The sequence below is a fragment of the Puntigrus tetrazona genome, chromosome 2, assembly GCF_018831695.1.
Source record: "Puntigrus tetrazona isolate hp1 chromosome 2, ASM1883169v1, whole genome shotgun sequence".
NCBI classification, from domain to species: domain Eukaryota; kingdom Metazoa; phylum Chordata; class Actinopteri; order Cypriniformes; family Cyprinidae; genus Puntigrus; species Puntigrus tetrazona.
Genome location: NC_056700.1, coordinates 14,262,484 through 14,274,963, shown reverse-complemented (window position 1 = coordinate 14,274,963; position 12,480 = coordinate 14,262,484). Strand labels below are relative to the sequence as shown.

Sequence of the window (12,480 nt, the reverse complement as noted above, 5' to 3'; positions counted from 1 at the left end):
CTGTTTTGTGATTTATTTTGTCCCGTCTCATTTCTTCCTTATCAGGGTTTTCTTTGGGTAAATCTCACATTGGTACGCATCTTACTGCCACATGCGGTTTCATATGTATGTGTGTATATATATATATATATATATATATATATATATATATATATATATATATATATATATATATATATATATATATATATATATGTATATATAGTATGTATATGCAAATACATAGAATGTTTTTAACACTTTAACAGCACTGATTTTGTATCTATGTAGTCAATTGCATTCACTGTGTTCCAGACACCAGCACTAACGCTTTGACAGATTTTTTTGTTACCTTGTACTGATGTGAGTTTTCAATTCGTTGTATTTTTGATAGAATTCCTAGATAGCTATCAGAGGCCAGGCAGGCAAGCTGCGAGCTCCTGTTAGGATTTCATCACGACTGTTTCATTACCATTTTCCCCACAGAGAGATATTGTGACATTGACAGGATATGTACTTCTCACTTGACCTGAGAAGCAGTCCGCAGTATAAAAAAGTGTGGCAGGCGCTAAACGACAACTCGTGCCTGCAGCTCTGAAACATCAGGTCCTTCTCGTCCATTCATTTCAGTCTCATCAATGCTAATCCCTATACAGTCTTGATGCAAAGAATTGCGGCGATGGCGTGAATGTTGATTTTAATGCTAATGTAAGACTGCCGTCAGATACGAATACTGAAAGATGCATTTTCAGAACTGAAATGCCACATGTCTGGATTGTGTTTTGGGAACATGTCATGAGCCTTATCGCAACTGACTAGATGTAGCTAATGCTGACCCCTACTGGAAGTTTACTACCCATTTCACTCCGCTTTAGTGCTGGTGCAGATGCACCATCTAACATCTTGATTGGCGTTTGTTTGATTTACCTAACGAGCAGTAGGTTTCAGATCTTCACCTACATTAGACTACGATTTCTATGCTTTGTATACATAAATCAAAGACGTTAAGATGTCCGTACACAAAGGAAATCATTTTAATGTTTAATTTTAAGGAAATTATTTTAATGTCTATTGAAAGCACTTCAGATGTAAAATGTCTAATTTTACGGTTTTAAATAGGTTTTTGGAGAATAAAATGTCACATTTTGTTAGAAACAACGTTACATTGTCACTCAGTGTAACAATATTTATGTAAAAATTCAAACAACATGCTTATTCTGACTTTGTAGGCTAAATATTAATGTTAATATATATATAGCCTATAAAAAAGCATATTAATTTAAATTGTGTTTTAAAAGAGTAAAAACAACCCTACTGAAAAATCTGTCCGTGTTTGACAACGGAAGAATTACGCATTCCAGTTATTAAAGCTGCACAAAACAGTTTCTTTTAATGCTTGAAACTACAAACAGGTATTTATTATTTATTTTTACTTTATTATTGCATTCATAACTGGTTTGAAGTGCAAATAGTGTTACCGCAAATTGTTATTCTAGTTATTTATCCATGGCAGCAACGAAACGGGAATCACGTTTTACAAGAAATAGCTTCTCTGTGAATATCTAATGTAAAAAAATATTTTTTTCAAGGCATTTTACAAAGAGATAAATAGTGTAAGAGAAGAGAACAAACAAGTCGAGGCCAAATATAGTATTTAGTAAGTCCTTCATTGTTATGTTTAATGTTTTAATTTTTTGAGATCAATATAAAAAATATAAATTAGTATGCATAAACTTTCAAGTATGACTTGGTTCAAGATAACGAAACAAAAAAAGCTATACATTAAATTTGTTAGCTGTTTCTATAAATTCGAATCATTACGGCTTAATGTATCATGTTATAAAACCCATATTGTATAGTCCATAGCAGTCTAAAAGAGTAGTGTATGATGAGATTCCTGTCTCTCCACTGACCTCAAGCCTTCACAGTAGAAAACGTCCTTAAAAACACTTCACATCACTTTTTCCTCCCAACAGGCAGTCTTAACCTATCCATGCGTTCAGCTTTCTTCTTCTCCTCCTTCAGAGCTTTGTACTTCCATTTAGGGATCTGTAGGTGCGCTAAGTCTTTTGAAGTCCTGCGCGGCGGCCGCTCCGGCATGTATGTTGGTGAAGGTGCTTTGCACAGCATGACTTTAGGAACCACCATCCCAGGACGCACGCTGCTCCTGCGCATCATGTGAAGAGGCAGGAGGCTGCTTCTCCTCAGGGCCATGGTGGAGGCCATCGCCACGCTTTGCAGTAATTGCGGCTGCAGACTGGCACGCCGCTCCTGCTTCTTCGGGACCAGCAGCACCCTGGAGTTCTGGAAGAGCCGCTTGTAATTGTTGAGGCGCTCTGGCCCGAGGTTCTTCAGCTCAGCCAAACGCTGCTTACGAATGATGTCCTGAACAGCAGGGCGACGTTTGCCCACACAGGGAGGGCTGCCCGGACACACGGTGTGGCAGGAGGTGGCTATGAACGGGCTGGCCAGCGCTGTGGTCATGCGCACCATGTAGTCCATGGCGCCTTCGTCAACAGGGTTGGTCTTCGTGCTAATGGTAAACAAGTTACAGATGCACTCGGAGAACTTCCTCCAGCAGGACTTGGGTTCCTTTGAACGAGCTACCAGCTCGTTTAGCACAGGCCACTCCATGTGGTAAGAGTCACAGAACTGTTCGGCACACGGCTGCTCCATCAGCCTGTCTATCAGTCTGATGGTCTCGTAGCGGCCCGTGAACAGGGCCCATTCCCGTGGAGTCAGCTTACGGCCAAAGTCCCTTGCTTCGATGTCTCCTCCTGCACAATGCAAAACATAAGACAATGTGGGGAAAATGAATGCCCGCATGAAGGAATAAAATGGATGATTACATATGCATGAACTAAATTAGGAACTCGTATGAATTTTTCAGCTGATGATAGATACTGTACCTGTCATCATGAGAGACCGTACGCATTCGGCTCGACCTTGCATGGCAGCTTTCATCATTGCAGTGAAGCCATGGCAGTTCCTGCGCTCGGTGTCAAGCCCAGGAAAGTAGTTCAGCAGGTAGTTGGTAATCATACTGTGACCTATAATTCAAAAGGACATAGAAAGCATTCACAATAATGCATTTTGCAAATACTTTTTTTTTTTTTTTTTTTTTAAGCTATATTTTTGCTACATTTACACTGTCGGTTAAATGTGACCCGATTTTTGTATGTGACGCAGATCAGATGTGTTCTATGACCATGTAACCAGAAAAAAAAAAACATGTATGCATTTCAAGACGAAGGATTATGCATCTTTAATCTTACATTGTGAGTGTACCTCAGATGCAGTCAACAGGAACTATCTGTAAGGTGTAAACCAAATAGTTTATAAGTATAAGGTATCATTTATCTGGGATGAGATTGTTTGAAGGAGACATGCTAACATCGCTGCTGAAGAAGTGCTACCTTCTATCTTCAATAACATCTTCTCCCCACAAGAACTCTGGTCAAGCTTACTTTATGTATTAGAGAAAACTAATATATCGGCGAGCCACCCAAACTACTGCTCAGTCAAATATAGCAAAATCTAACAGAGATCGATCGCAGGCATCATTCATATATGGAAATAAATCAGATATGTGCCAATGCGTTGTATAAACAGACAGATCGGTTATTCTGAGGTATAGCAACAATTACATCTTTAAAACTGCATCAATGGACTTTTTACAAGACTGTGGTTTAACGGTCACCAGCAACGTAAATCATCACTATTTTCATATTTGTATATTTTTTAAATATATGTTACATTTATAACACCATTATTATTATTATAATAACACAAATTACCTTTGCATCAAATTACAAAAAATTGTTTATGCTAATGTGAGGGTGTTTCTAATGCAGCATAAATTTGACAGTGTTCACTCTACTGACTACCGTTATTAGTCTCTCTCTATCATAGAGGTTTTCTTTTGTTTTTTGAGCAAATGGTGATGCAAAAAATATATTTGTGGTACTCTCCCATTCACTGCACTTCAAGTTAACCCAACTATGATGACTTCTGCTGCTGAGAAACCTGGAAACGTGAAAAGGGTCCATTTGGTACTTCTCCATGGTTTATGTCATGTTATTCTTTGAACATGCATGATTTTTCAGAGTGTATTGCTAATTTAAACACATGAATCAGATATGTGGATCACAACTGAAAGAATGTGTAATCGGGTACACACTCTTAAAAATAAAGGTGCTTCATGATAGAAGAACTTTTTCTAATCTGTTCCTTAAACTTTGGTTCTTCAGAAAAGGTAAGAAAGAGATGGTATTTCTTGACTGAATGGTTCTTTGTGGGAATGAAAAGATTTTTCTATGGCATCACTGTGAAGAACCTTTTTAAGCACCTTTATTTTTAAGAGTGTAGACAACAAATCGTAAAAGAGGCATATGAGTAAAAGAGGCATTCTTTGAGAATCAAATCATAATCTCCACGCTCCATTCTTTGAGCCTCCGAAATACAGATGCAATATAAACAGTGTGCAAACATGCAAAAGTTAATGCCATAATAAGAAGTTGGGAGGGGTGTTGGAATGATTAATCTCTGCATACATTTACTCATGATTTTTCATCAGAATGTCATATTTGCTGCTAGACTCATGACTGCAAGCTTGCATTTATATACAATAATCGTTTTCACCGGCATATATGCACCAATACTGAAGAGAAGATCGGTAACTTCTTCTGTTTCTTCAGGACATTACAAAGGATAATACAATGGCCCAGGGGGATCTACTGGGAGTTTCTGATTGCAATTGTATGCCTTCATGTCCCTTACCTGCTTGTGCGGCAGTCATGAGAGCCGTATTCCCTTCGTTATCCTGCCAGTTCACGTCCACATATGGACACTGCGAGAGTGCAATGACCACATCCACATAGCCCTGGTAACACGCCACTATCAGACCCGTCTGTAAGTGGTGGAGAGGAAAAATATCAGCAACAGTCATTTTCCTGAATCTCCATCATTACTACTAAAGATAGTGATTAATGCGCAAACTGCAGAGACATTGAAGTGATTGAACCCTACTACAGCATATAGCAGTTCATTTAAGGGCAGGGATTGTTGGAGAATGAGTTTCCACATTCCACAGGGACTAGAGGTTGAGTGGTCTTATTTATGAGGTCGATGAGCTCATGATCTTCAGAGTAAATGCAGATGCATATTAGACTGGCAAGAGGAGCATATAGTTAGATCAGTTAATATTACTGCAAACTCACTGCTGCATATTACAGATGAAGTGAGACGTGCTAAATAAAACATTTTCATAAAACAAATACATTTCCAAATAAAACTGTATTCTCAAGTATGTAATGTGCAACAGTGCCTCCTTATGTTTACAGTAGGGTTTGGTTCTAAAAGTGTTTTTGGTAACACTTCAGTTCTCTGGATTGGTAGAGCTTTCTGGATTGTGTAGTTTCCACTATTGAACATGATAAATATAGCAAATCATTTCAACAAATGTAACACGTAATGCACCATTTTGGAGGCAGATTATTTTTTTTACCAGGTTTCCTGAACACACCCCTCTTTTTCCATTGGTTGAACATGTGATAGCCCCTCCTATAAACTCATGTCATTGGTTAAACCAATATACTTTGTCATTCAAACAAACAATGTTTGAAAGCACCACAGTGTTTACACGTTTCAAGGAAATCTAGTTAATGACTTACTGCATATTAAGAATGTATTTTAACATTTGAAAATGTCATTTAGACTCAAAATAAGTTAATTTATCTAAATACAGTAAATGAAAGACAAAATTATCCTTTGCAAAATCTAACACTCAAGCTTAACAAACTGTACAGCTGAAGACCAATGCAGTGCAAACACGAAGAGTTAGATATAGAGTTACCATATGCAAAATCACAAAACAATTCAGCAAATCTAAAAGGCACAGATGAGTGAGGGTTACTAGGAAATAAAAACAAATGTATGAGGTCAGAGGCATTACTTGAGTAGTGCAGAGCAGTTCGCTTTTCTTGTGTGTCTCCAGATTGTGAGTGATTATAGAGCACTACAGGCAGATGGTAAGCCCCATAAAGACTATTAGCTAAGATTTAGTATGGAGTTCCCTCTGGGCTCAGAGCGCTTGTCTGCTGGCATTTATGGTTCTTAACTTCAGAATATCAAGCAACTGAATATGATTATTGCTATAATGCAATCGATGTGCAGCTAAGGGAGAAAAAAAGGTTTTTTTAACACAATTTAGGATACATTTTCTGTCTCTCTTAGTCACCAAGGCTCCCTTGCAAATATTAACGTTTTCGTTTTATTTATTTATTTTTGAAAAGCATAGATCCGTTTTAAAGGTCATTGCAGGCCACTAGCCAGTACAATATGATATGTAACAATTTCTACCTAGTGATAGATCCCAGTGACACTTCGTGGGGATCATATCAGATTACACAACACAGTCTTACAGGGAAGCGAAATGTCACGCTGTCGTAAGATGATTGTAAAGGAAAGCCTCTCTAACCTCCTAAAGCTCCCCCCTCCCGAGATCAACAGGAGTTCAGCAGTAAAGGTGAACACAAACTTCAAGGTGAAATCTAAAACTTTAAGTTGTCGTAACCCCATAGACGTTTCTTTCCGTTTTAATTATCAGCGCTGCAAACAAGTTGATCGTTTCTGAGACTGATAAACAGGATCATTAAATATTAGCACGTAACGGTGCTGTTTAACTGTGCAGCACATATAGTTTCCTCTGTGCTAATGGCAGGAGAATAAGATTTGTATTAAACAAATGATCAGGGCTTGTGTTAATTAGGAGACATTTACATGCAAATGGGTCATAGAATCTTAAAGGACGACTGCATGTCTTTTAGGCCACGGAGTCTTCTGCTTTGGGGAAACAAGTGTTTATTTGTCTCTGTGTGAGTAACCGTTCTATGCATGTGTTGTTTCTGTTTGAGTTCAGAACACTGCGTTTTTAAACTGCACCGTCTGAGTTAAGAGTGAGTCATAGACCAAGCGTACAGTCCTAGATAGAGCGTCATTCAACAACGATGAACACTTAAATAAGATGTTTGTTTATTAACAAATTCAATGCTTGCACCAGGCGGCAAAGTGCGACAAACTATCTTTTTCAATACCGACATGGTCTCAGTGACAGCGGAGGCACAAAAAAAGGGGGGCAATAGGTGATGCTTCATTTATTATAGCTCTATTTTCAGCAAGACAGACCCGTTTAGCAGTAGTCAATGCAATTTCAGTTCAAATGATTCATTGAGGAAGGAAGTCATCTCAATTCTGGCATATAATTTAGCATGACAATGGGTGGCGGATTCAAATTTAGGCTTTTATGGCCTACAGCCAGACTCCTTTGAGTGGAATTATGCTTACATTATAAGTTTTGCGCTTAATGGACAAAGTAGGGTCCCTGTCTAGGCAGTATTTTGTCTTCTTCGAGAGCCTTTTAAAAGCTCAGGCATGATTATGATCTGCTTGGGCTACATCTCAGACTGCAATCCGAACTCCCATCTGTTCCAGGGCTTAGCTGGCTGGATGCAGACCCAAGAGATCAACACAACTGGACATCAAGCCAAGACAAAGATTTGACTTACAAATCTATTAAATCTTTTGTCAATATATAATCCCATTCATTTAGATCAGTGGAATGTGTTTTATAGTATTTATTAGTGCTATCAAACGATTAAATGTGATTAATCACATCCAAAATAAAAGTTTTCAATTTGCATAATATGTGTGTGTGTGTGTGTTCTGTGTATATTTATTGTGTACATATAAATGCACACACATATTTAAAAACATGTGTTTACATGTTTATATTTATATTCATGTAGTTTATAAATATGTTTAATAAAAACTAAATTTTTCTGAAATGTATACATGCGTGGTTGTATTTATGCATACATAATAAATATATAACTAACATGTAAACAAAAACTTTAATCGTGATCATTTGACAGCACTAGTATTTGCCTTAAATTAGCCTTTATTTCTATGGTTTCATTTTTTTCACTTTTAGTTACTTTGTGCTGTGTTTTATTAGTTTTGTTTTATTCTATTTAGCTTTAATTCATATATATATTTCAGTTTTATCTGCAGTAGTTTTAGTAATTCAACTTATGCATTTGCCAGGAAAATTGTTTTTCTTTTATAGTTATTACTCATTGATCAATTTATATTATATATAACTGTATTTTTATGTGGGCTTTAACATTTTTGATGCCACAATTCCCATGAGAGGAATTATTTTAATGTATAAAGGCACATCTATACTGTGGGGGGTATTATTTATTATAGGGTATTAGTTTAATTTATTATTATAGGGTATTAGTATTATTTTAATACATTTGACCTATGAAGTTTTGATTCATAGATAACTCATGATACCATTATTTAGAAAGCACAAGGAATACAGTATAATGTGAAACTATATTATTTTCCATTAACATTCTGTATTCTTTTATGTATCTTATGTTATTTCTGAACTTTTCCACTCCACGTTGGTACCACCTTGTGTAATCTTTTGCATATATCGACTATGTGGTGGGCGTCATGTCAATGAAAATGTCACTACGATCTAATATTTATAGGCTCAACACAAATCCACCATGTGTCAAGAAGGCACATGTTTTGCTTAGAGCTGCCATCCAAGCCAGATTTCTTTCCTTATAGACTCAGCTTTTAATGTCATATTTATGTACGGATGAAAGTCTCAGCCTCACTTCAGCGCAATGTCGATATTTATGGAGGAAGGAGACAGCTTCAGCGCATGAGCTCATTCCCTGAGGAGCACTGCGTGGATCATGCATGCTTAAAGACTCTTTGATATGATAATAGCCTTGCATAAACATGACACTGTTATCACCCACATTGTCATAATTGTAAGCTTCTCAGAGCTAAGGGGAGTAAAAGGCCTTTTGCCAGCCATGAATGTACTCTTTAAACGCAAGGTTTGATTGAATGGATTCTGGAAATGAATATGCTCATTCTTCCAATATTCAGAAAACCTAAATCAATGTTAATGATAGAGATTATTCCACACTGCTTGAGTACGTTCCTGCAATTGAAATCCTATGGCTGATAATGTTTTAAACTTGTGGTGCTAAACCTGAGACCAACTCAAATGCGAGCCTTGATATTCAGTTGCAACTGGAGTTTGAACCTGTCTATGCTCTTGCAAATAAAAGATAACATAAAATTAAAGATCGATAAGATATTTAAAGCTTATTTTGTTAAAACACGAAGGTGTACCAGCATCGATTTAACCAATAGTGGGAGTTAGGGGGCGGGACTTTCTGCTTAATTGACTAGAGGCAGAGTTTGAGAAACCTGTTTGAAAAGAGTCATTTGTACATTTAAATTTGCTGGCCCAGAAAATATACATTTCACAAGTATAACAAAACTTACTCTCTTATTTTTGTCCATCTCCCGCACCTCATCCTCCGTCACACCTTGTCGTATCATGATTTTGACGATGATGGCGTTGTTAGAGCAGCACGCTTTAAAGAAGCTGATTGGCTTGGGGCTCTCATGATGCGGGTATCTTTCAAGACTGAGCGAATCATCAGGTGGGTAGAAGGAATCTTCTGATGCAATGCTCTTAGTATCTGGTAGCTCTGAAAAGTCCAACTCCTCGAATTCTTGGTAGATATCATCGTCGTCGTCATCATCATAAGGATGGTGTTCTTCATCATCTGCGTAATAAGAGTCCTCTGTCGGCTCCATACAAGTGGAGCTCTGTATGGAGGACTCCTCGTGGTTACATCCTCTCGCTCGATTGTGGCCAGTGCCATGTTGGTGATCTTTGACCAGAAGTACACCTCCTGCGACACCATTTTCAGTTATTAGCACCATTTAACTATCCAACGAGTGGAACACAAAAGCAAAAATGGCGTTGGATCCAGTATGAGACTGTCACATAGTGAATGGTAATCCTAAAAAACAGTTATCGATGCAAGAATAGTAAGAAGTAAAGAAAACCACCGGTACCAGAAGTTAAAGATCTTTTAGAGGCAACTTTTTAGATATCATATCTTCTGCTCTTCAAGAACCGGTTGCACTTAAGTCCAGCCTTGGTTTCTGATTACCATGTACATACCGAAGCTGCTTCTTTTTTTAACCTAAACTATCCCATTTTTTCTTCACTTGACTTCCTCTGTGATCCAGTCTGTCTCCTGTTAGTGAATTCACCAATAGTTCAAAGTGAAGATGAAGGACTTCCATCGGAAAATCCTCTGAATGGCATGGGCACTGTTTCGAGAGAAGCCTCCTAATCCCCTTAGTCTCTTTCTCTCTCTCTCTCTCTTTCTCTCTCTACTCCTCCCTCCCCTTTCACAGTTACATGTGCTGAACAGTAATCTTACTGTCCGAGGAATCAATGCAGTATATTTCCCAACTGATGCAACACAAATTTGCATCCAAGAATGAGCGTAGCAGCACTCAACACAGCTGATGCCTGTTTGTCCACTGTGGATTCTGTATCTGAGTTGTACTGCTGCGTGCCACTTTTACTCTTAAAGCATCTATTTTTTATACTCACATGCACATCTAGAGTGACTTCCCACACTTTGATAGCCTGTATTGGACCATGATCCACTGCTGGCTTCACAAGCCATTGGATTAGTGGAAGGTTAATTGGATGCAGCAGAAATAACATGCTGCTGTGGATAAGCTGTTCTCTCATTTGTGTTTCTAAAAAACGATAACAAACGTACCTGCACAGACTGTTACTTTCAATGTTTTTGGTTGCACTAAGACTGCTGCTTTCTAACTACAATCCATGGATTATGCGGCTTTCGGATGATGTATAAAGGCATGTCTTGTACTGATATTTCAGGACCAAGAACATTAGAAACAGCACATTCTAGAGGCCGTTTTGGGTAAACTGTCAAAGAAAAATTATCTGCTCATGGCCACTTTAATAAATAAATAAAAATAAAAAAAAAAAAATCAAACTTTAAAAAAATAAATTTAATAGGGTAAACAGCCAATTAGATTTCAGGAAATCTGCTATCAGCTAAACTTAAAACTAAACTCTAAACCTACTCTTTAAAAATAAAATATATATATTTTTGTTTGCTTTAGTTATGTTGTTCTTTTTTCATTTAAGCTGTCATTTTAATTTCTAAAAATATTAGTTTTAGTTAACAGTAACAACACTGATTCATAAGACCTGTACGACTTGATAAAGCCAGGTCACTGTGTAGCTCAGACATGACATCTATTACACAACTGTACACAAAGAGATTATGTGACTAACCCACAATAAACATTAAGGTCATAAACTTTGAGCATCCTGATTGTATACTGGTCACTCAAATGCTTGCGCTTATAAAAACATTTATTTTATCGAGTAAAAAAAGTAATTTGGTAGGAACACAAATGAATGGTACATCTTGCCAGTAACATAAAATGACAAGAAATTAAGCTAACAAAATGGCAATGCCCACATCAAACAAATTAGTGTGATATAATAAAGAAACAAAAGCAAGCAAAAAGAAAAGCAAGCGAAAAGAATCCTAGTGGTTATTCAACTTGAACTCAAATGAATGTTTTTTCATTAAACCTCAAGATGTTCGTTCAAGATGTTTGAGCTTTGTTTCTTTTTCAGATCATTTTTTTTAGAACTTTAGCATTACATCACGTTCACTGTCTGCAGTGAAGCAGTGAATGAATGCCAACGTCACAATAATCCACAAGTAATCCAGTCTCCAGTCCTCCTCAATTAACATCTTGTGAAGTGAAAAGCTGTTTGCCCATCATTAAAGTTTTAATTTGTTGTTTACTACAGTTGCTTACAGCTAAAACGCAACCCTAATATAGTTTTCCCAAGTGAAAAATTAATTTAGTCCAAATAAAGAGAGAAATATGCACACATCAAACAAAAGCACAAAAAGTCTGAAAACGTAATGACAGAAGACAACTTTTTCACTGCAGGAAGCATAGTTCTGAATTATTGGAGGGGAAAAGTGATATAAATACTTTTTTCTTTGAAACACATAACTTTGTGTTAATGAAGATGTTCATTTAAGAATGACGAGTGATGCTTTTATCAGCTGTCTAGACTTTCATTTTGACGGCACCCATCACTGCAGAGGATCCATTGGTGAGCAAGTGATGTAATGCTTCAGAATTTGTTTAATGATAAAGAAACAAACTCACCTACATCTTGGATAGCCTGAAAAATCAGCAAATATTTTTTATATTTTCTATTCAACAAAGCAGTTTGGCTTATAAAGATATTGCTACAAGACTTAGAAACCTTGGTAAAGTTGATACAGCAATTCTACATGCTTACAGGAATTGTCCTCTGAATGAATTGTGCAATTCAGCAGCTTTTTCTGCATTTTGATGTTTTTGTAACAAACATTCAACAGGTTTATTAGCTTTTAGTGAAGATCTCATTGTCAGTCTTATAAAATCAAATGTTCCAAAACTTATTATTGTGATAAATCAAACATGCTTTAAAAGTCATTTGTGTAGTAAACATCTTTGTATTCTACTGACAGTAATCTTTTGTATTATTAAATT

General features: G+C 36.9%; 1 protein-coding gene across 1 annotated transcript; it reads right to left on the bottom strand.

The window, feature by feature from the left end:
- Positions 1-1,343: 1,343 nt before the first annotated feature.
- ankrd33bb (ankyrin repeat domain 33Bb) lies at positions 1,344-12,400 on the bottom strand. The gene is made up of 4 exons (XM_043257257.1): positions 9,358-12,400; positions 4,759-4,888; positions 2,889-3,029; positions 1,344-2,756 (listed from the first exon to the last, which is right to left on the bottom strand). Exons 1-4 carry the CDS (start codon positions 9,802-9,804, stop codon positions 1,936-1,938), a joined length of 1,539 nt encoding a protein of 512 aa, XP_043113192.1. The 5' UTR covers positions 9,805-12,400; the 3' UTR covers positions 1,344-1,935.
- Between the last annotated feature and the right edge of the window lie 80 nt (positions 12,401-12,480).